This window comes from Antechinus flavipes, chromosome 2 (assembly GCF_016432865.1).
Source record: "Antechinus flavipes isolate AdamAnt ecotype Samford, QLD, Australia chromosome 2, AdamAnt_v2, whole genome shotgun sequence".
NCBI lineage: Eukaryota > Metazoa > Chordata > Mammalia > Dasyuromorphia > Dasyuridae > Antechinus > Antechinus flavipes.
In genome coordinates this window covers 391,054,062-391,077,843 of record NC_067399.1, presented here as the reverse complement: position 1 = coordinate 391,077,843, position 23,782 = coordinate 391,054,062, and the positions used below count along the sequence as shown (strand labels likewise).

General features: G+C 38.9%; 1 protein-coding gene across 2 annotated transcripts; it reads left to right on the top strand.

Moving 5' to 3' along the window:
- Positions 1-8,376: 8,376 nt before the first annotated feature.
- GNPDA1 (glucosamine-6-phosphate deaminase 1) lies at positions 8,377-23,219 on the top strand. 2 transcript variants are annotated; one of them, XM_051978626.1, is made up of 7 exons: positions 8,377-10,327; positions 12,277-12,406; positions 13,935-14,036; positions 16,676-16,858; positions 18,126-18,310; positions 20,767-20,941; positions 22,030-23,219. In XM_051978626.1, exons 2-7 carry the CDS (start codon positions 12,283-12,285, stop codon positions 22,122-22,124), a joined length of 864 nt encoding a protein of 287 aa, XP_051834586.1. In that variant the 5' UTR covers positions 8,377-10,327; positions 12,277-12,282; the 3' UTR covers positions 22,125-23,219. The 2 variants fall into 2 exon arrangements, with proteins under 2 accessions (XP_051834586.1, XP_051834585.1); XM_051978625.1 differs by lacking the exon at positions 8,377-10,327 and having other exon boundaries at positions 10,436-12,406.
- The last annotated feature ends 563 nt before the right edge of the window (positions 23,220-23,782 follow it).

Sequence of the window (23,782 nt, the reverse complement as noted above, 5' to 3'; positions counted from 1 at the left end):
AAACATAAATTGTTTGTTAATAGTCATTCTTCCTATCAAGTTCACATTTGACAAGCTTACTTTCTTGCTTGAAGGACTAGGTATTTCTGCTGCCAGGTCAATCTCCTGTAGGACTGAGTTAATTAGGTCATTCTTCTAAGCTGGGTTCATTTGTCTGTTATGACTACCATCAAACTAACATGGGCTTCAATTGGTGAGCCTGTGTTAGCTTTTCCAATCTTTTGAAGCTCAAAATCAGAATCAGAATCATCTCCAATGTCACTCACCAAGATTAGAAAATAATAAATATAACAAGTATTGGGAAAACATCAGAAACATACCTTCATGGTGACTGGATAAGTATGAGTACCCAAGGATCCTCCTTTTCTGGAAGCTCATTGAAGATCTTCTCTCTCCTCACTTATGGAAATTTCAAATTTAAAAGAAATTTCATCCTTTCAAGCTTTATATATGTTCTCTCAGTTCTAATTCAGTAGCCAATTAAAAAGGCTTTTCATCACCACCACACAAGGTAGTAGGAAACAGTCAGGAAACTTATATATACTCTGAATCAGGGAGAGAAAGATCTTTCCCATACCCTTCCCCATCAGCACATTTCCAGGAGCAAGTTCACCAAAAGTCCATGTGGATTGGCAATAGATAGAACACATGGCATCAGTTAGGTGGTGCAGTAGATAAACTGCTAATTCTGGAGTCAGGAAGACACCTGAGATCAAATATTACCTCAGAAATCACCACCACAGAACATATTGTATATCCTCAACAGACTGGCTCCTCATTAGCCTGTCTTCTCTACTACATCTGTATCTCCAATAACTTACATGTTTTATATCTGATTAGGTAATTTTGCACATAGTCCTTAATGAATGAATGGTTGTTTAATTGATTAAAGAAGTTCTTCTTGGAATCAACCTGAATTCTTTCTCTATTTTGGGCCCTCTTATTCCAGAAGGGGTCTTAACCTGGGATCCTTGAACTTGTTTTTAAAATAGTTTGATGGGATGATTTCAGAAAGGCCTGGAGAGACTTACATGAACTGAGGCTAAGTGAAATGAGCAGGACTAGGAGATCATTATATACTTAAAATAGTTAGATGACTGTAGTTCAACATAATTTGTTCCCTTCTGAGAAGGGGTCCATAGACTTTACCAGACTGCCAGAGGGGTTCATGACACAAAAATGATTAAAAACCCTTGCTCATGTACTTGCAGTCTTTGGTGATCTCATCTGCTCCCATTAGTTCAATGATCATAACAATTCAAATGATTTTCAAATATTAAAGCCCTAACCTTCTTTGTGAACTTTAGTGTCCTTTTGCCAATAGCCTGTTGAATATTTCCACATTGATGATCCATTAACATCAATGTTCTTCAAATAGAACTGTCTTCTCCAAACCTACCACTTGTCCAAATTTTCTTATATCTGTTGAAAGCACTACTATTCTTCTCAGGAGTTACCCACATTCTCAGTGTGAGTCATTTTTAACTCTCTCCTTTCCCTCACATATATTTATTTAATCAGTTGGTGACACTTACCCATCCTCCCACCACATTTCTCCCATCTGTCTCCTCTCTTCATTCACATTGATACTACCCCTGTTCAAGCTCCCATCACCCTGTCTTTTGAACTGTTGAGACAGCAACTTAACCACAATACTTGGTATATTGTAAATTCTTTAAAAATGCTCATTGATTAATGGGTCTTCCTGCTTGCAGCCTTCTTTCTCTCCAAACCATCTTCCACACCTATATGAGAAGCATTGTGGAATATAACTGTCTTCAGAGTCAGGAAGTCCTGCTCCTGATGTATACCCGTTGTGTTAACCTCCTGGACAAGTCTCTTAACTACTCAGTTGCTCCAAGCAATTCAGCTTCTCAGTGGACCCAGGGAACTCTATGTTCATCATAATAGCTAGCATGTATAAGGTGTCTAACCATTTTACAAGATAATTTATAAATGCTATCTCAGTTTATCCTCACAACAGTACCAGGAGGTAAATATTATTATTATTATTATCTTCATTTTACAGATTAGAAAACTGTGGCAAACAGAAATTAAATGACTTGTTCAGGCTCACTCTGCTAATCAGTGTCTGAGGTTAAATTTGAAATCTGATTCTCATGTCTCTAGTTCTAGCTCTTTATATACTTGCCACTTTTAGTAATTGTGGTTCAGTCATGTTTGACTTTTCATAATCCTATTTGAGGTTTTCTTGGTAAAGATATTGGAGTGGCTTGCCATTTCTTTCTCCAGCTCATTTTACAAAATATTTTTAAATAGTAGCTTTTTATTTTTAAAATATATGCAGTTAGTTTTCAACATTTACCCTTGCAAAACCTTGTGTAATAATATAATAAAATAAGCATTTTTATTGTTGAGGTCTAGATTTGGGGTACCTAAATGAAATTAGGGTTTAGTTGAGATCTAGTGGCAGGTTTGGGGTACAGGGAGTCGAGCAAAGCTCCCCTGCAACCCCCTTGGATTTGGCGCAAGGATACAGCGGTAAATGGGGTCTAGTAGTGGCGCAAGTCCCCAATAAAAGCATTTATTGGCCTGAGAGCTAGATTGATAAAAAAGGTTTATTATTGGGTAAACAAGGTTAAAGTATAGGCAAAGGTAGAGATAAGGAGGGCACTGGACAAAGGGTCCAGTGGACAGAGGGTCCTCACATGGCTACCATGTTTGGAATCTCTGCAAAGAGGGGTTCCCAGCATGACCTTTTTATATTAGGAGACTTAGCTCAAGGGGCTTTTGGGGGTAGCCCCAAAGTTGGCTCAGATCCGGGTGGGGCTGGGACAGGTCCGGATCTTCTATTGGAATTCAAAGGGCCCAGGATTTGTGAGTTAAAGGGTAATTACATTCATTAGGAGGGGATGGGAATCTAGAAACTAATCTTTCCCACATCATTATAACATAGTACAATGAAAAGATGATTATACATAAAACTGAAAATCCATGTACAACTTTCTTATTCCCTTCAAATATACAACAAAATTATCATGCAAATTTCTTTTATTTCTTCCCTCACCCTTGTCCCTTTTCTTATATACCTACATATAATAAGCAATTATTCTATATTCCTATTTATCACTTCTTTTTCTGGATGCAGATTAAACTTTCTTCAGGGTAGGTTTCAGCACAAGGGTAGGGAGTTTTGGGGACTCCCTTCTGGTGGCACAGAAGTTCCTTGTAAAGGAATTTACAGACCCGAAAACCTAGATTGATAAAAGAGGTTTATTATGGGGATTGGAAGCAGAAAGTCTGCTTAGGGAAATAAGTGAGGATAAAAAGAAGATGGCACTGGAAAAGAATATTATTCCAGTGGGTAGATCTATGAAAAAAGGAGTTTTGCACTGAGAATGCAGTTCTCAGTGGGTAGAAAGATCTAGTAGTAAAGGGAACCGCCAAGGTCCATCTGCAAAGACCTTAGTTTGTGGAAGCTCATTATATTGCTTGTCTTGGTGGGGGCTGGGAAACCTGAGCAGAACATGAGAATGGGGGTTGGGAGAGCCCAAGTTGGCTCATATCAGATGGGGACTGGGACAAACCCAGATCTCCTATTGGAATTCAAAGAGATGCTTTTGACCAGGATTTGAGAATCAAAGGCCCTGCCTTCCTGAAATGATAATGCTTCAGCCAGGAGGGGCTGGGAATCAGAAAGGAATCACAAATCAATAGGAAATACAGTTTCTTAAAGGGACCACAACCCGCTTCAGGTCCTTTCCCCTCTTTTATGATCTGTTTGGATTACAGGTCCAGTAGAGATATTGATGAATCAAAGAGTATGCATAATTTGCTAGTCCTTTGGGCATTGTTTCATATTGTTTTCCAGAATGGTTGGAACAGTTCATAACTCCTGCAACAATGTATTAGTGTCCCAGTTTTCCCACATCCCTCCAACATTTATCATTTATCTTTTCCTATCATCTTAGCCAATCTGAGAGATATATTTAATGGTACCTCAGAGTTGTTTTAAGTGTGTATATACATACATATATATTTTCATCATCCTCATCTTCTTTGATAGTGACTCACAATGTAATCAAATAAAAGCTGTTTCATAAATGAATTATTGCCCTAGCCTTTATGGAATCATAGATTTAGCTCTAGTCCAACCTCCACATCATACAGATAAGAAAACTAAGGCACAGGGAGGTTGTGCTTTGCCCAAAGTCACACAAATAGTAAATATAAAAGGTAACATTTGAACCCAGCTCCTTTCACTCCAGAGTCAATATGCTTTTTCTGCTAGGCTTTTTATCATTCAATCAATCAACAAACATTAATTAAGCATTTACTATGTGCTAAACACTAAGCAGATTGGGGGTTAAAAAAAGGGACAAAAGACTTCTTCAATAAACAATATGCAAATAAGTATCTATCCAATGACAAAGGACAAATAGGAAGCAATTAAGGAAAGGCACTAGAATAAAGAGAGATTAAAGAAGGTTTCCTGTAAAAAATGGGATTTTATTTGGGATTTAAAGGAAGCCAGGGAGTTCAGTAGTCAGAGTAGGAAGAATATTTCAAAAATGGGGGCTGGGAGATGACGTGTCTTATTCGTGGAAAAGTCCCTACTATAGGGCAACTAGATAGCACAGTGGATAGAGCACCAACCCTGAACCCAAGAGGACCTGAGTTCAAATTTGACCTCAGACACTTAACACTTCCTATCTGGATGACCCTGAGCAAGTCACTTAACCCCAAATTGCCTCAGCAAAAAAAAGAAAGAAAGAAAGAAAGAAAAGTCATGAATACATAAGAGAGTAAGGTATAAGACTGCAAAGGTGGTAGGGGGCTAGGTTATGAAGAGCTCTGAATGCTAAACAGAATGCTAAAAATATTTGCTCAGTTGTTTAAGGCCTTAAGTTTTAAGATTCATGAAATTCTGAGAACTCGTTATTTTTCTCTCATCATAGGCAACTTGAGTTCCATGGGGATTTATTCCACCAGGATCATTTGAGAAGCCTGCCTTCACTCTCTCTGCACACAGTCCCCCAGCCTTTATTATATTTTTTAGGAACTCTGCCTTCTGTTTTGGTGATAGTGATAAAACTGAACTCCTCCAAATGGAACAAGGACCTTTCTGAAACAGGCAAAAGCTAAGACTATGGGAATGGAGAAAATTGAATTGTGCTTCCTGCACAATTTGCTACTGCTCTGCCGGTGAGAGTCTGCTAGTGATTTAGAAGAGCCAAATCAGAGAGTAATTTCCAAATGCGACTCAATGGTGGCTCATGTCACAGAACTGTCTGGCACCACAAGCAGAAGCGAGGAAACACCTCAGCAAATTACAGCGGCACCGTCCCCCACCTCACCAACTAAATCCTCTCCATCATTCTCTCTACCCAGAAACCCATCTGAACTTCTTGCTAGTGAAAGGGCTAGAAGGATGGATTTTTAAGATTCCCCACTTTAAAGACTATTATTTCACTTTTGGAAGTCACAGCAGTGGCTTTTCGGAGGTGCTGGACACAATTCTGGGGACCCACACCCTCCGGATGGTTTAACAGGAAAACTGGGCCCTATTATAGCTTTTCCGGAAATAGGTAGCATCTATAGTTAGTGGTGCATGAGGCCATCTTCTGGCTGGGAGTTGGAAACGGAGTGAAAAGTGAAGTATAGATTTAACCAATAATCCAGTTTTGTAGATCAAAGGAGACCACTCCCTGGACATGGCCTCCTTTCTATCTTCCCTGCATTACCAAGGACAAGCGCTTATTAAAGATAGGGCTGCTTTTGAGTCCCATTTAGGCATTGAAGAAAAGTCTGGTTAACTGAACTGTATTTTGTTTTGTCTTTGATCACAGAACACTAGGACTCCCAGATCAGTTTGAAGTGGTTTCAAGTTGGCTGCCTCTCCCTAAGGGAGGAGTGGGACAGATTGATGATAACTAATGTTTTTTGATAAGAAGGCCCAGATAATTTTGTAAGGTTGCTTGTCCCCAAGTCCCAGGATCCTCAGACACAAAATTCAATGAGTCCTTTTTAATTAATAGTACTTTATAAATACCATTGCTAGCCAAAAACAAATACCCTGGAGAAGTCAGGAGTTTACATTCTTTCTCTTTCTCTGCAAAATCAGATTAACCTTATAGGTTCCCTTATAGGAGGGAACCTCCTGAGACTGCAATGGAGATAGGAAAGACAAAAAGCCTAAAGAGGTGTCAGTAGGTGGGGTAGTTTATTTTTTTATTTTATTTTTATTCTTTTGTTTTGTTTTGTAGAAGATAAACAAAGATACTAAATAGATACTAAATAGAGACTCTTCTGAATCAATCCTCCAGGGATCCTGGCCCTACATATTTCTTAGGTCATACAGGTCCCTAAGGATTTTCAGGTCCTCTCAGGAAGCTATTTGGAAAATAATTTTTGAATAAAGTGATCAAAACTGAATGGTGGTTGAGAGATGCAGAATGATTGTAATGTGTGTACACACACACCACACACACGTATATGCATATATATGTGTATGTGTTTGTATGTATACTTATACATATATATGGATGTTCCTTCCCAGTGACCCAACCCTCTTCTTTAACAAGGAAATTTATTTAAATAAAAGGAAATAGTATCATTGGACCTGTGTGTGTATATGTATTATATGTATGTGTGTACATACTTTTAAAAAGCATCAATAAAATATTTTTGTGTAGAAGAGACTTTTTATGGACTTTTATTCTTTTTTAATTAATTTGTTTTTTTTCCTGTTTAACCATGTATATTAACTTTTTAAATACACATTTCTTCATGAATTATATTGGGAGTGAAAAATAAAAACAAAAAGGAAAAACCACAAGAGGAAAAAAAAGCAGAAAAAAGTGAACATCGACCTTTATTCTGTGAAGGAAAAGTCAAAACTCTCATATACTGCTTGTGCAGAATAATCAATCAAATATGAATTTGTTAAGCATTGTACACTGAGTCATACAATTTATTTAGCAGGGATACAAAAACAAAAACAAAATAGGTCCCTGCCTTCAGTGAAATTACATTCTACCATTTTGATGTAGCTTATCTCAGGTCCAACTCTTTTTGACCCCATTTGGGGTTTTCTTAGCAAAGAAACTAGAATGGTTTGTCATTCCTTTTCTAGCTCATTTTACAGAAGAGGAAATAGATTTGCCCAGCATCACACAGCTAGTAAATGTCACTTTTTAATTCAAGTATTCTTGATTCCAGGCCCATTTCACTACCTAGCTTGGCCTAATCAAAATGAATATAAAATAATTTTAGGTTAGAGAGCATCTTTGGAATCAGTTAAGACCTCAGAAAAGAGTCAAAGTTTTAAAGGATCTACAAGCCTCTCATTATCTTTTGTTTCCCAATGATGAGGTTAGTGTCAGTACTAGACTAGATAGAGTAGAGGTGGGAGAATCCCTTTCTGGTCAGTGCAGGTCCTTCATGAAAGAATTCACAAACCTGAAATATTAGACTAGCAAAAAAAGAAAGTTTATTGGCACTGCAAAGGTCAGCTTTGCTAGGAGACTGACTTCCTCAGTGGCAGAGAAATAACAAAAGGTTTTTCCCTGAGAAGAGAATGTCTTCACAGCAGGCAAAGGCCTGACAGGCAGCTATACCAAGGGAGGAGGCATACTTCTGCTATGCACATTCTGCAAGTATCAATCCCCTTAAGCCCAGCCTGGATCATTAGTAACCGATCCCAAATTCATAATGGGACTGGTTTCTGGAACTTAAAACAGAAACATCAGTGGCCATTAGCAGAAGATAGGAAAGGGAAATACTGCTTAAATCAGATGGGGCAAGGTTTGAAGCTGGGAAATAGTGTATGTGAATGGATTTATTTGAGAACAGATATGAAGCCAGAGACAATTGGTTGTACGAAAATGTCTAAAATTGGCGGGATATGGGGAGGAATCCTCAATTGAAATGTGGGGAGGATTGGAAAAGTTGTACCTTGGATGCTCTCCCAGAAACAGGAGGAGAACAAGGATATTGCTATCAACAAGTTATTACTGCTGAGTGTAATGAAATAAAGTGGGATGTATTAAGTTGTATAAAAGAGAATAAGAGGAAAGGGAACATATATATTGGGAACAGTTATCAATGGGGTTGGTACAATGTCACCCCAGGGACACCTGGGAAACATGTGACTATTCCCACATTTTGGAATACCTCTAACCTAACAGATCAATGGCCAGTTGCCAATTGTAATTGGTTTATGGAAATGTCAGTATGTCATCTTTGTAGGGGAGGGGGTTCCCTAAGGATGAGAGACCAACAATATTATCCATTTACAAGGAATAGTTCAGACATATTTTCAAGGGAAGCACCTGCTCTAAAGGATCTGTGGCTTAACTGCCTATACTCACCTACCTCTTAATTGGACAGGGATTTGTTATATTGGACTAAAAAGGCCAAAATTTTTTTTTCTTCCTGAACAGGCAAACTAATATTTAGGGATTCAATTGTACGATGATTTGGGAAGAAGGAAACAGGGTTTAGACTGGAGATGCGAAACAGGGGTGACACCTGGCCTCCAGAAAGAATAGTTAAAGAGTATGGGCCAGCCACCTGGGCTCAAGATGGAATATATGTTGAGCAAAACAATTAGGGTTCAAGCAATTGTAGAGATTATCACCAATCAGATGGCTGAGGCACTAGATCTTTTGGCTGACCAAGCTACTCAAACCAGAGAGGCTGTTTTACAACATAGACTTGTGCGAGACTATTTGTTGGCTGAGGAAGGGGGAGTTTGTGCGAAACTAAGTTTATCAACATGTTGTATAAAGATTGATGACAATGGAAATCTAGTAAAAGAAATCACTAAGAACATTAAGAAATTTGCTCATGTTCCTATACAGACTTGAACCTCACCGTTCAATATTTCCTGGTGGTCCTAGTTTGGGAAAGCTGGTGGAAGCAGCTCCTTTGATTTGGCCTTACAGCTCTTAGTGGTGTTATATTACTCCCTATCTGCATACCTTGTTTGATCTGATTGATAACCAGAATAGTCCAAAACGCATTGTCTAGAATGATTAGGTTGGAAGAGAAAACTGAAGGGTATGTTTGATGGTGTTAAAAGGACAAGGGTGGGAGCCCGTGGCCCAAGAGGACCAACAGGAGCCAGAAGGGGATGAGGAACTACATAGGGAATGTGAAGTTATGTTACAAAAATTTGAAGAGATCTCAGTGTACAAATAAGAGGGGGAACTGAACAAGATGAGATGAGATCTTTCTAGATTGAGTAAGGCTTCAGTTACTTCAGAATTTGAGTAGGCCTGAAGGACTTTGAGCATTGATCCAAGGGCATACCTAAGTCCCCTTCCTGCTCTTCTCTCATGACATCATTTTCTCCCTATTTCAGTCAAACATGGGCAACTATGTACTTATTGGTCAAGTTCAAGTTCAATTTCTTGGGTAGTTTCCTTGAGTTTAGAATATAAGATCCTCAACCAATGACAATGAGGGTCAGTGGTGGAAAGAGGTATTTGTGTTAGGGATTAAAAGTGTCGACCCTGCCCCTGAAGGTGCTTCCTTTCTTCCATTGTCTGCTCCTGGGTGAGGCTTCTCATGAGAACGTATAATAAACTTTGCTTTGCTTCTAGAGATCTCTCCAGCTCTTTTTTTTTTTTTTTTTTTTTTTTATTAAATGGTGACCCCCTCACCATTCCTGAACCACACAGAGGGGCACTACAATTCCTTGAGCAGGGACAAAGTGAGAAGGGGCATGAGAGTTGCTTGACACTAACAGCCTGATGTATTAAAAAGATTAGATTTGAAGTTACAAAATCTTGGGAGTGTGTGACCTAAAGCACACTAGGGACATCACCCCCAAGCTACTCCCTTCCCCTTCAGTTTTCTCAAGTGTAAAGTGAGGGGCTTGGACTAACAGCAGTTTTAATTTTGGGTCCATTAAATTTATTTTTTAAAATATTGTCAATTATGTCAATATAAACAATTTCCTTTATAATCTTGCGGTTATTTTGTGCCTTCAGAAAAGAGGTCGATGGGTTGCACCAAGCAGAGGGGATTAAAGATTATTAATAGATTAAAGATACTCCCCGGACAATAGGATCTCAACGCTAAACCCCTGTATCCCAAGGGAGGCAGCTCCGAAGCCAGACTCTGTCCTAGGGCTTTAAGAAGACAAAGTCTGAATTCCTTGCGGTCCTTAGGCCAGTGTCTGGAGTTCGGGCGTGGCCCGGGCTGGGAAGGGGACGGGGTCGGGTGGGAGGGGAGAAAGAGGAGGATGCTGAGTCAGCATCCATTGCAACGTGACCTGAGAGTCATATGACTTCAGCTCAGCAGGAGGAGTTGCACACGCAGAGTCTCCGGCGTCGCAGGAGCCCGGGAGCTGGGACAAGTAAGTGCGGCGCGCGGCGCGTGCGGGGTACGGGGGAGGCGCGGGCGTGCGCGGCCCGGCGGGAGTGCGCGCTGCGGCGGCGGCGGGGGCGCGGGCCGTGCAGCCCCAGCCTCTGCCCGGGAGCGGTGGGGAGTTACAGACCCGACCGAGCTTTTGAGGGTCTTCCTTCAGACCCCGGGGACGGAAACTCCTTAGAAGCGATTCTAGGGCCCCGGAGACCTGGGAAACTGAGGCCCAAGAAGAGCTGGATGCTGGGCTTTACATTTCAGCCCCAGAGTGAAAGAGAAACTGAAGGGGCGATGGGGACTCGGGAAGGAAGCAGCCCTTTTCTCCTTTTTGTGTACTTGGAGCGGTCCCTTTAGAGTCAGGTCTACAAGCACTTATTAAGCGCCTACCATGTTCCAGGTGGGATGCTAGGTGGATAGTGTCCGGCCTGGAGTCAGACCTTCAAATTTAGCCTCAGTCCAGCAGTGGGACTTTAGGCAAGGCCCTTAAAGCCTGTTTGCCTCAGTTTCCTCTTATGGAAAATGAGCCGAAGAAGGAAATGACAAGCCACTCCAGAATCTTTGCCTAGAAAACTCCAAATTAGCGTCATGGAGAGTCGGACAGGACTGTGCTAAGGGAGATTTAAAAAAAAAAAAAAAAAGACAGACATTGCCCATTGTAATAAATTTCCATTTATTTAGTCTATTGGTTTCACAGGAATTGTTCTATATGACTCATACATGTGAGGTAAGATGGACAAATGTTATAATCTTTTGTACCTTGAGTCACATAACCATCCCTTTGAGCTGTTACAGAACTAGGTTTAAGTCTTAGGTCATCTTGTCCAGTTTAACAGGTAAAGGACAACAGAGGGGGAATTTCCACAAGGTCACAAAGGTTTGTAAAGAATAGTTTTTGTTGTTGTCCAGTCCTGCCTTACACTTTGATCCCATTTGGGATTTTCTTGGTCAAGATACTAAAATAGTTGGCCTTTTCTTTCTCCAGGTCATTTTACATATGAGGAAATGGGCAGTTTTAAGTTACTTGCCCACAGTCACACAGCTAGTATTTGAAGTCGCATTTGAACTCGGGAAGATGAAGCTTATCTGCTGCCTACCTCCTAGCTATCTGTGAAGAGCAGAGCCAGGATTTTAATATCATTTGTTCCAACTCCAAATTCTAAACTCCACACCCCCTCCTCTAAAATCAGAACTGTACTTCCAGCCCAGTCCCTTAAATCTCTTACAAATGAGTTTGGAATAGGGTGCTGGATTTAGAAAGGAGACCAGAGTTTGAATGCCCGGGCCCTTGCCAATGTAGAGTAGAGGAAGTTAGAGTATACTACCTACTTGAGGAAGTGACTAGTGAAATCATTTTTTTCTAGATAGGGACATTTGAGTTAGAATCTTGGAATTTGTAAAGGCTTTAGGTAAACCTTCCAGATGCAGCATATTTTCCATAACGAACTGGACAAGATAAGGTCCATGAGGCCAGGAACATTGTACCCCAATATCGAGGCACATACTAAGTATTTAGTAATGTTTGCTGGTTAATTAACCTCTGCTTAGATATCTAGGAACTCACTACTTAAAGGAACAAGCTGTTCCAACTTTTAATTGTTGGAAAGTTTTTCCCCATGAAGGCATTTGTTGCCTCATTCATTCTAAGAATGAGTGGAAATGCTGTTTATATTCGAGCCATTATTTTTTAGGATATCCTACCTTTAGCAGTTGTCTCTAGGGTCTTTTGTTCCCATTCTTGGCAAGTAATGAGGACTAGTGGGATGGGCCTGCTAGATGTGTGGGTGAGCATAGTAGAATGTCTCCTCTGGCAGCAGGACGAGAGGATTGTAGTAGATTATATATTAACAGTTCAGAACTCCCTGGGGCTTCCTTACTGGCTGCTCTAAGGGAGAAATGTTTGTTTCAGATGTCTCATTTATTTTTTGGTAAATCCCTATACAGGGCACCATGAAACTCATTATCCTAGAAAATTACCTTCAGGCCAGTGAATGGGCTGCCAAATACATTAGAAACCGAATCATCCAGTTTCATCCAGGGCCTGATAGGTATTTCACCTTGGGGCTTCCCACAGGTAAGTCACAAGGTCCTTTTGAGAGTTGTGATGGGGTAGTATAAGGGGAGAGGATGAGGTATCTAGAAGTCTAGGGAGTTTTGTTTAGTCAGCAAAAAGGTTTGGGATTCCTTGTGTAGTATTTCTTACTCTGTAGAAGTTCTCAAAACACTAAAGAGGAGGACTGCAAGGAACTTTCAGAACTCATTAAACGATCTGTGCCTTCAGACATGACATTCTAAATCATTCCAGAATAATAATTGTCTACCATTTGTTGATCTTTTGATTGAGCTTGTATAGTTATACTAACTTATAACTGAAAAGTTATAAGAAAATTACAAGTTATAAGGATTAGCTTCCCTTAGGAATCTAAAAGCTCATATTCAATACACTTCCCTTTTTCCTTCCAGCCATGTGGTGCTTCACCAAATATTGCTCAAATTATGGTCTAGATTAAAATAGCTGAGATGCTATTTTATGGGCAAAGATATAAAAGTTTGCTGGGTATTTTGGAGTGGAGGGTGGTAGGGGAAACTTGGGATTTATCTAAAAGCTTCATTGAGCTTACAAAACTATTTAAAAAAAAAAAACAAAGCACATTACTTTAGGCAATCACTTTGTCAATAAATAAGAGGGAAACATGACAGATCTTACTTATCGGAACTCGGACTAGGCTGGTACAGGATTAAAGTTTTAGAGCTTCTTTTAGCTGCAACATCTTACAACTAGATACATAATTAGCTGAATGACAGGGTAAGTTAAGCTCTAAGCTTTATCTAAAAAATGTGGATCATATTAGCACCTACCTCAAGAGTTGTGTGAGGGAGAACAAAATGGGCAGAGTACTTGGCAAACCTTTCAAAATGGATTCTATAGAATTACGTATAGACTTACCAGACATAAGGTTTGAATACTGAATTACTTTTACAGTGAGGATGGATTTTATATTCAGCCATTTCTGCTCCCTTACCTGGTTTTCCTCACCTATATTTGTCTTTATTCCCAAGGACATCTCTCAGAAATCTCAGTGCCATTGGAGCTGATGGCCAAAAGCTATAGAGTTTGAGCAACTATTCTCTTAAGAGCAATAGGAAGGTCTGGGTCTCACTGGAGATCAGTTGAGCCCAAAATAACTATACAAAGCAATCTTTCCTTATACCTGCTATGTGACTGGACAGCTCTGTACTGTGGAAAATACAAGAGAAACCAGAGGGGAAAGAGACTTGTGGAAGTGGGGGGTGGGGGGGTGACAATAGTATGCTACATACAATTGTGTTAAAATCTGTAATACACTATCACATGAAAAATTAGAATTGAGCTGAATTTGAACTTCAACTAAAGATTGCCTGGCAGTGAAGTTGAGAATTTCCTTCAATCAGACTTTCTGGAAAAATAAAGAGTATTTCATTAGAAAGAGAATAGGGCTTCTGATCTGACCTAGGATAGGTGTGGTCCCAAGAAAAGGTTTTTTCAGGTTGCTATTTTGGCTTCTGGGCAACACTAACAAACCTCTACACCTAAAAGGATCACTTACTGACTTCCCTTCTAGGGAGCACCCCTCTTGAGTGCTACAAGAAGCTGATTGAATATTATAAGAATGGAGACCTCTCCTTCAAGTATGTGAAGACATTTAATATGGATGAGTATGTAGGTAAGTGATTTTTCAAGGGCCTAGGGTGGGAAGATGGTATCTGAGGCAATGGCAGCTTTCTAATCTTGGTTTGATATTCCCAGGTAGAAAAGGTCTTTTAGTCAAGTGAATGACAAGAGATAATGGGGGCTTAAGGCCTAGGCATGCTAGGTAGCATGTATAGTATAGTTGTCTGCAATTGAACTTTGTGCTCTCTTTTTATGGAAATGGTATATAGTAAATAAGGAGTGGCAACTTTTAAAACTTTCTGCTTCAGCTATTTAGTACACAGGTGTATTTTTAGAGGAGGAATCTTTAACTTGGGGTCCATTAACTTGGTTTTAAAAAACATTATGAAAACTGCATTGCAGAATAATTGTTTTGCATTGTAATCCTATATATTTTATCATAGACATTTAAAAACATTATTCTGAAAAAGTCCCAGAGTTCTTGACTAGGTGTTAAGAGTAGATGTGGTCTGATCAGGGCAGAGGATAGAGACACTATCACTTGCCTAATATTAGACCTTATGTTTATCTCAGTGCAGCCTAAGATCTCATTAGTTCATTTGGCTGCCATTTAGCTAGCAGGCCACTACAAGCCCCAGATCTTTCTCAGAAAAACCATACTTTCCCCATTACTTCTGGAGCATAGTATAATAATATGGACCCCACTTTTTGGACTTTGCTTCTCTGTTTATTAACATCGATTCCTTTGATCTTTACCTTTACCCTACCTTAACTATACATCATTCATCATTCACAAGTGTTCTATACCTTCTCAATTCCAAACTCTGAAATTCCTTTATCCAGTTATGACCTTTTGTCTTATTCCTCTTTACAATCTCTGGTCCTTCCAGCCCTTTTCCTAGACTCTAAGCTCATTTGTCGCTTGAAACACTTGATCTTTTAGTTAACTGGTCAACTTGAATGCCTTGCATTATTGTCCTATTCAGTGTCAAATATTCTACCAATCTAGTATTTCACCCCCTTCTGGAGTTTGCCCCTTTTATCATTCCTTCTCCCTATTTTTTCTTGAAATAGATTTTGGCATAACATATTTTGGGCTACTGTACATTGTCTATATTTTCCTGTTCCACAAATGCAAATCTCAACTTTGGCAGAGTAGGAAGAAGGGTTTTGGCCAAGCTTGTTCTTTATAATTTCAAAACATTTAATAGTTGGTTTTTTGTTTTTTGGGTTTTTTTTACATTGTAGTCTTTGTGTGTATACTTTTCCTGGCTCTGTTTAATTCACTTTCTCCTAACATTTCTTTTTAAGGCACCACCACTCATCTACCCAGGTGTACAACTTTAGAATAATTCTCTTTTCTTCTCCCCTCATAATTAGTTGCCAAATCTTATCATTTCTACCTCTTTAACCTCATTTGCATTCATGCACTTCTCTCTGCTCACAACAAAGCACCAAATTCAGACTCTCAAATGATTCTTACCTGGACCACTGAAATCAATACCTTATTAACTAGTTTTCTAGCATGCAGTCTCCTTTCTCCAAAACATTCTTCACAAAATGATAATTCCTAAAAGCAACACAAATCTGACCATGTCATCTCCCTGCTTCAAGCTCACTAGCTTCCAGTTCTCTCTAGAATATAATTTCCTCTGGTATTTAAAGCCCTTAACAGTCTGGCAGTAGTCTATATTTCCAGGCTAATTATATATTCATCACTTCTCCCTTTCACATACAATATGTTGCAGCCAAACTAAGTTGGTGGTCTACACATAACATTCTGTATCTTTGCCCAGCCTATCCCTATAGCTAGATGCATTCCTTTTTCCTCTTGGAATCCTACCTCTCTTCAAGGTTTAGCTCAAATTTCACTTCAAGCAACTCTTCCAGATTTTCTTGTTAGTATTCTTCCCTAGGTTTCTCCTCACCCCCAATTTTGTATATGTGTATATGTGTGTTTATTTTGTTTGCATCTTATATTAGTTATCTGTGAATATGTAAAATATAAGTCCCTTGTTGTTAAGTACAAAGACTCTTTTGTAACGATATTCTGTCTTGTAGTTCCTGGTACATAGTAGGCACTTATAAAATGCTTGATGATTGACCAATGGACATTGATAAACTTGAAGGCAAACCAGAGGGTAAAAAAACATGTCATGTCATGCTACATGGTGGGCTGAAAGAATTTGATTTAGTCTGCAGAAGAGAAGACTTGGAAAAGCACATGATACCTCTCTTCAAATAATTGAAAAATGTAATGTGAAAATGGACTTGTTTCATTTTCTTGGACCCAGAGGGCAGAGCTAGAAGCAGTGAGTAGAAGCTACAAAGCAGATTTTAGCTCAAGGAACATTTATAACAATGGAGAACTTTCCAAAAATGGAATAAGTTGCCTCAATAGGTACTGAGCTTCTATTCATTGGAAGGCTTTCAGGACAGGCTGGAGAATCACTTGTCAGGAAAGCTATAGAAGGTATTCTTTGTCAGCTATAAGTTGAGTCAGATGGAGTTTCTTCTAACTCAATCCCCAGGTGCTACTCTCTTCTCTCCCATAATTTACTGTGTGTGTACTCACCTAACCAACAGTTAAGGGTTTAATAAATACCTGTTGATTGATTGGTTCTATGAAGTGGCCTTTAAATTACTTTTGGGAAAGGACAGGAAGGTAACAATGATGCTGTGGTTCCTTAGGTCTCCCACGTGACCACGATGAAAGCTACCACTCCTTTATGTGGAACAACTTCTTCAAACACATTGATATTTGTCCTACAAACACCCATATTCTGGATGGAAATGCAGCTGATCTACAGGCAGAATGTGATGCTTTTGAAGAGAAGATCAAGGAAGCTGGGGGAATTGAGCTTTTTCTTGGAGGTGAGGAAAAACTTGATGGTGCCATGGAAAAAGCAATAGATTTGGAGTCAGAAGAGAGGGTTTCAAATCCTGACTGTCTGTCTCCATTATTGCTACATTGGACAAATTACTTGACTTCTGGGCTTCAGCTTTCTTTATAAAATGAGGGTTATGGACTAGATAACCTATAGTCCTGTGTTCTAACGTTATATACATTCCTTAAGTTTATTCCCAGCCATTTGCAGCAATAACAGAATAATAAAATGAAATATAAAAATGAATAAGAAGTCTGAGAATTAGATAGGAAGGACAGGGATGCTCTATCCTAATTCTTGGAACTCTGCATCACTCATGCCTGAGCTCAGTGTGGCAATTCTAATGTGCTCCAAGGTGTCAGAGTGGGGGCAGCTAGATGACATCTGTCTCATACTTGACACTTCCTGGCTGTGTGAAGTTGGGCAAGTCACTTAATCCCAAACAACAAATTAAAACAAAACAAAAAAGGTATCAGTAATTTCTCCACCAAATAGATTTAGGGGCAGGGGAAGAGAATAATTTTTCAACTACTAAGTTATGGAAGGATTAGGCAGGAAGTATTTGCCTTTGGGAAAAAAAAAATTTGAAAAAAGTTTGTGGAGGGCAAGGATAATTTGTTTCCTAGTTTTATACCTCCATAATTTACCTAACAAGGAGTATGACACACAAATGGTCAGAACACATTGATTGGCCAGGAGCAAGGGATGGCTTAAATGATTTTGTACCATAACAGTCAACCTTATGTGTGCATGCACATAGCATGTTTTCTTTCAATAACCAGCACACCCTTTTTTCTCCAGTATTATGAACTCTGAGACTCACTTTGATAAGCTTTATAAACTAATTAAATAAACTTTTAAAATGTAATCTGCAGTGGGCCAGTCTTGACTCATGTCTGAAAATTTGTGCTAGGCAGTGTTGTCACTTATATAACCAGGATATATTGTGTTTAGTAATAAATTATAAAGTTGTATATTTGTATCAGGATTTTAACTTTTTTGAAAAATGATTAATCTCATCTTGATCTTTAAATTAGGTCTGTGAAATAGCTAGAGATGGTGTTCTTTCCACTTTAAATGAAAAAACTGAAGCAGAGACAGACTTTGCCAAGGTCAACCACAAAATAGCTATGTTCCTTTGATGGCTTTTTGGTCAGTGGGTCCTGGTATGAGTGATTTTGACAATTTAGGCTAATCTTCCCTATTGATAAGTATGGTTCATGTCTTCCTGATGCCTCTTATTTCTTGTGCAGGTATTGGTCCTGATGGTCACATTGCCTTCAATGAACCTGGGTCAAGTCTGGTGTCTAGAACTCGAGTGAAGACTCTGGCCATGGATACCATCTTAGCCAATTCCCGGTTCTTCGATGGAGATCTTTCAAAAGTCCCCACAATGGCTTTAACTGTTGGTGTGGGTACAGTCATGGATGCCAGAGAGGTGAGATGATAGCTGGATCTCTTTGATGCATCCTTTTGAGAGCCTTGTCCATAGGGCAGGACTTCTTATGAGTAAGATGCCTCCTCCTTCCTCATCCAGAATAATGTTGGACACATCTCTGGCAGACTCACAGCATATTGCCCTCTGTTTTGTAGTGTTTTGATGTTTCTTTATCCAGGGTGTATAATTACACCACATGAGATTTAACGCTGGCACATGAGATAGAACAAGCTCAGAGCCCATGATACTTTTTTTTAAACTACATTTCAAGTCTGTATTGGGGGAAGTCTTACTTTCTTCCAGCAGATACCTGTGCCTTGTCCAGTGATTTGGAGGGACAAATGTGAATAGGGCTAATTGAATTGGATTCCAATTACTATAACTTTCCAAATAGGTATGTTGAGTTTGTTTCGAGATAATTCTTGTATTTGCAACAACTTTAAAATTTCAGGGATGCTTTATTGTAATTCTTGATAGACCTTCAGCAGGAAGTGGCTTTAAACATTTTTGATCTTCCAATTGAATTTATCTTAAATACACTATATAAAGGAATCTTCTCAAACTTTTGCAAAGGAGAGAATTCTTGCCTTTCCCCTCTCCCCAGTTTTAAACTTTGGATGGGCTCATTTGACCCAGATTTTTTTTTTTTCCCCTGAGGCAATTGGGGTTAAATGTCTTGCCTTGGGTCACACAGTAGGAAGTGTTAAGTGTCTAAGACCATATTTGAATTCATGTCCTCCTGACTTCAGGGCTGGTGCTCTATCCACTTTGACACCTAACTGCCCCACTGACATTGAATTTTTGCCCCCTCTCCTCCCCGCCTCCAAAGAATGTAAAATGTTAATACCTTAAAAATCTTTCTTCTGCCTTAGCATTGCAAAATGATGTCATAACTATGCCTTGATGAAGAGAAGCCTCACTAGGAAATTGGAAAACCTGATTTCTTTCCAAGTTTACACCATTCCTAGGTGGCACAAAATCACTTTTACTGCTGTTTTGCTTTTTTAATTTTAGGACAGGTATAATATCTACTTAGAGCCATGATGTAAGAATATATCAAGATAAAAGGTTTTTTTGGGTTTTTTTGAAGGAGGAGGAAAAGTCCACCTTCCCAAAGTTTTAGGAACTCTGAACTTGAGTTGTTGAATTCTTTTTTTTTTTTTAAAGAATCTTTGGATTTCATTTATTCATTATAATTACTTTATGTAAAACAAAATTTAATAAAGGAAAGCAGCTCCAAAAGCTCTAGTCTTCCAAGTTGCCTCAGCTCCTGATTTGGATGGTCAATGTTGACTAATACGTGTTGCCTGGAATTGAGAATACTTGGGTGTTACAGAGTTCTTAAGCAAGCACATGTTGCTTGCTTGTCCAGTCGTGTCCCCTCTTTCCTCTCCCCCCAGTCCTCTTATATTTTTGAATCTCAAAATGCACCAGGAAGCAAAACAGAACCATTGTGTTATCCCTTTCTTTGTAGTTGCTCTTAAAAGTTTCAGTTCTGATATTTGGGTCATGAAATTTGGTTACAAAATTGAAAATAAAGGATTTTATATACATGAAAAGCCCATTGGCTAATGTTTTTTGGTAGGCATTAAAGTATCTACTATCTTATTGACTAGGTGCTACACCTTTTTGGATTTAAGATTTGGGATTTTACAGCCATCTAACCCCTTTATAGTTTTTTTCAGGTAGGTAAACTGTAAAAGCATCCGTTTTACAGCTTGGAAAATTTTGGAGGCCAAGGGGACACCTTGCTTACTGGAAGCAAGGTTTATTGTTAGAACTGGTTGAAGAGATGAAGTGTCCATAGCCTCTTCACATAAATAAATAGTTATACAGCACTTTAAACTTTGCAAAGTGCCTTACATACATTGACTCATTTGAACCTCCTTACCATGTGAAAGAAATATTAAAGGCACTATTAGACCCATTTTACAAATGAAAAAACTAAGGCAGAGAAGTAAACTCATTTTTTTCAAATGGTCACACAGTGCCAAAAAATGAGGTTTTAACCCAGATCTTCCTTACTCCCCAATTCACAGAACTACATAGATGCTTTTGCTAGAAAGGAACCTTTGCCTCTATTTAGTACAACCTGTACCTATATGGGAATTTTCTCTATAATTGATCATTCAAGTGAAGATGCTATAGTATCCTATCCAGTCTCAAGAAGCAACTGCTTTTCTTCTTACCTATAAATAGCATTCTTCAAAGCTCTAATGCCTTCCTACATGAAAGCCATTCCTAATTCCAGCACTCCAGCTGCTGGTATGGTATGGTATCAATGGCATAAATATCAGTTTATTTGCTATTAACATTCTAAGATTTTATGAACTGAGCATTATTCCAATTCCCCTATTTTATATCTGCACACATAGGCTCAAGAAAAATGGTTTAATGATAAGGTCATGATTCCCTCTCTATTTTTTTAAATGCTACACTTGTTTTCCAAACTCTAGGTCATGATCTTAATTACGGGAGCCCACAAAGCATTTGCACTGCACAAGGCTATTGAGGAGGGGATAAGTCACATGTGGACTGTATCTGCCTTCCAGCAGCACCCCCGTGCAGTGTTTGTGTGTGATGAAGATGCCACATTGGAGCTTAAAGTGAAAACTGTTAAGTATTTCCAAGGTGAGGATTGATATGGAAATTAAAGGGGGAAATTACTTTCCAACCTTTGGCTGTTTCAATGTCTAGTTTCGCAGGTCTTATCCCTCACTAGGGTTTGACTTCTACAAGCTCACGGGAGCCAACTGTTCAAGAAAGTAAAGATTTTTTTAAGAATGTAAAGAATTATAAAGATAAAACATCACAAATATGAATAAAAGGCTACCATCTAATTCTCTTGCAGTAAGGATTCTCAGTTTTCAGTTAAATTCAGTGCCTGACATTGCTAGATGTTGAGATAATAGACTAGGTGCCCTAGGATTTTTCACATGGTATAAAGGCACTGCAACTTCAGTTTAAGCAAAGTGATTGTGGTAAAATCCATATATATACCTTGTACCAGAATCCTACTCATATGTTTCATCACAGTATGCATCTAACCCTGGGTTCTTTGAAGGCTAGGCCAGTAGAGCTGATGATATTAGTAAATTGCAAAGTTAGAGAAACCACCAGCAGTGCAATCTTAGCCTGCATAAAGAGACTAAATCCAGAAGGTACAAATTCATAGTTGCATTATGTTGTCCACTTCTTCAGAACATCTCTGAGCAGCATCTGAGCATCTTCAAGCAGCATAATCTTCAAGATAGATGGATGGGTTATTTCTGTTCAGATATGGACTAGATCTACTGAGTCCTTTTGATGCTGAGATTTTGTAATTGAGTTTTTAAAGTTTGGGCAGGTCTTACCACCCTGAAAAGGTTTCATGACTTGCTATTTTAAAATATAACTGTACCGAATGCACTGTACTGTACTGAAGCCTTTTGGGACAGTGTACCTACAATTCCTATCTGAAAGGTTATTCTAGGAAGACATTGGAAAAAAATTTGCTTCTGGGTATAGGCTTTGAAAACGACTGATGGGGCAGCTAGGTGGCACAGTGAATAGAGCACCAGCCCTTTAGTCAGGAGGGCCTGAGTTCAAATTGGTCTCAGACACTTAATGCTGGCCTGGCTGTGTGACCTTAGTAAGTCACTTAACCCCAATTGCCTCAGAGGAAAAAAATTACTATTTGGTATGCCTCAAACCTAAGCTAACCATTTTTTTTTTTGTAGGATTGATGCTTGTTCATAACAAACTAGTGGAACCACTGTACAGTATGAAAGAAACAGAGAAAAGCCAGTCTTCCAAGAAACCATACAGTGACTAATTTGCCCTCAGAACCAGCTGTCAATCCCTCAAAAAGACATACTTTTCCTTAAAGATCTGTTCCCTCAAAAATATTTCATTGATCAAATACTACTTTTATGCCCACTCCAAATAATGTTTTATCTGACTTTGATGAAAAAGAGTGTATGTACTCAGCTAAAAAGACGGATGCTTACAAAAATGGGTGTGTTGTACTGTAATTTGATTTTCTCTGAATTATGTTATTGCCTGTTTTCTGCTTGTCATTTCTACCTGCTAAATAAGGGACAGTTGAAAATAGAAATGCCTAATGTAAACTTTTAAAAAGTTGTGCCCACTGTACAAGGAAAAAGTGTGAACACTCATTCTGTTTAGAAGTCATCTCTGGCAGCATATGAAAGAGTACACCTGGGGAAAGTAGACACTAGATTTAGGATTAATGAGTGACAAGGTGAAGTGGGCAAGGGAGAAACAGCTTTTTTCCTTTTTCTTTCACAGCAAATCCCTTACTTCTTAATATTGGATTTAGTAGCAGAATGTGAATGTTGCACTAAGTGCAAGGCTACACATGACAGTCTACCCACCCTTATTTAAAATGCCTATGCACTTTGCTGTCAAGTAATAATCATTCAGTGAACATTTGTCATCATCCCCCCCTGTGGACAATGTATGCCTATGCACTTTGCTCTCATGTAATAATCATTGTGAACATTCGTCATCATCCTCCCTGTGGACAATGTACTAAGAACTGAAATAGGAAGATGTATCAGGTATATAGGCTCTCCCCTCTAGGACCTTTCTCCATTAGGAATGACTAAACATGTACTCCACATATGATTTGCTCATGATAAGACATTTTATGCGATTGTCCCTCTTGTAGACACCATGGTAATTTCTACCATTGCTCATTCCACTATTAAGATGGCCATAGTCATTCCATTCACTTATCATCTAATCTTTTATGTGCCTATGACAAGTTGCTGCTGGCTCCATTTTGGGGGGAAGAAATCCTGTGAGTGATTCAGGTGCCTCTGACAGAACTTTTGAATACTGTGTTTTCTACTTGTATTTCAATGTTAAGTTTTTATGTGATTAGTAAAATTCTGTTTTAAGCTAATGGATAAATGGACTTATTTACAATGTGATATTTTCTATTAAATTCAATATTTTCTAATGGAACATGAAGAGTAATGAAATTCCTCTTTAATCCTCCTGCACAAAAATCACTGACATGGTTGCAAGTATTTGCAAAACTACTCAAATTTTCATATAAATTTAGAGATTCAAAAATCATACTTGTCATCCAGAACTCCAGATCTTTGGGTGATCTCTCAAAAGAAGCTATCTACGTTACTTAACTCCTTTAAAAATAAGGCATAACCTGTCCAAAGTTGTAAATGCAGTGACAGATGCTTAAGATTTGGAGCACGTGATAGGAGTAGCACAGTATGAGTTGGCCCACAAGTTTGACAATTTGGGTTAGCTACACAGCCTTGGGTAATTATCTATTGGAGTTCTTAGACTTGTAAATCCTATGATCCCACATTCATAATCAGTTTAAAATTTCTTTTAGTAAGGTAATCATCTCTTTCTTCTTCTGTGGCATAGTGGGAAGAGCTGGCTTTAAAGCCTGCTCCTGACTTAGTGGTTACATAAACCTGGGAGCATCTAAGACTTAAG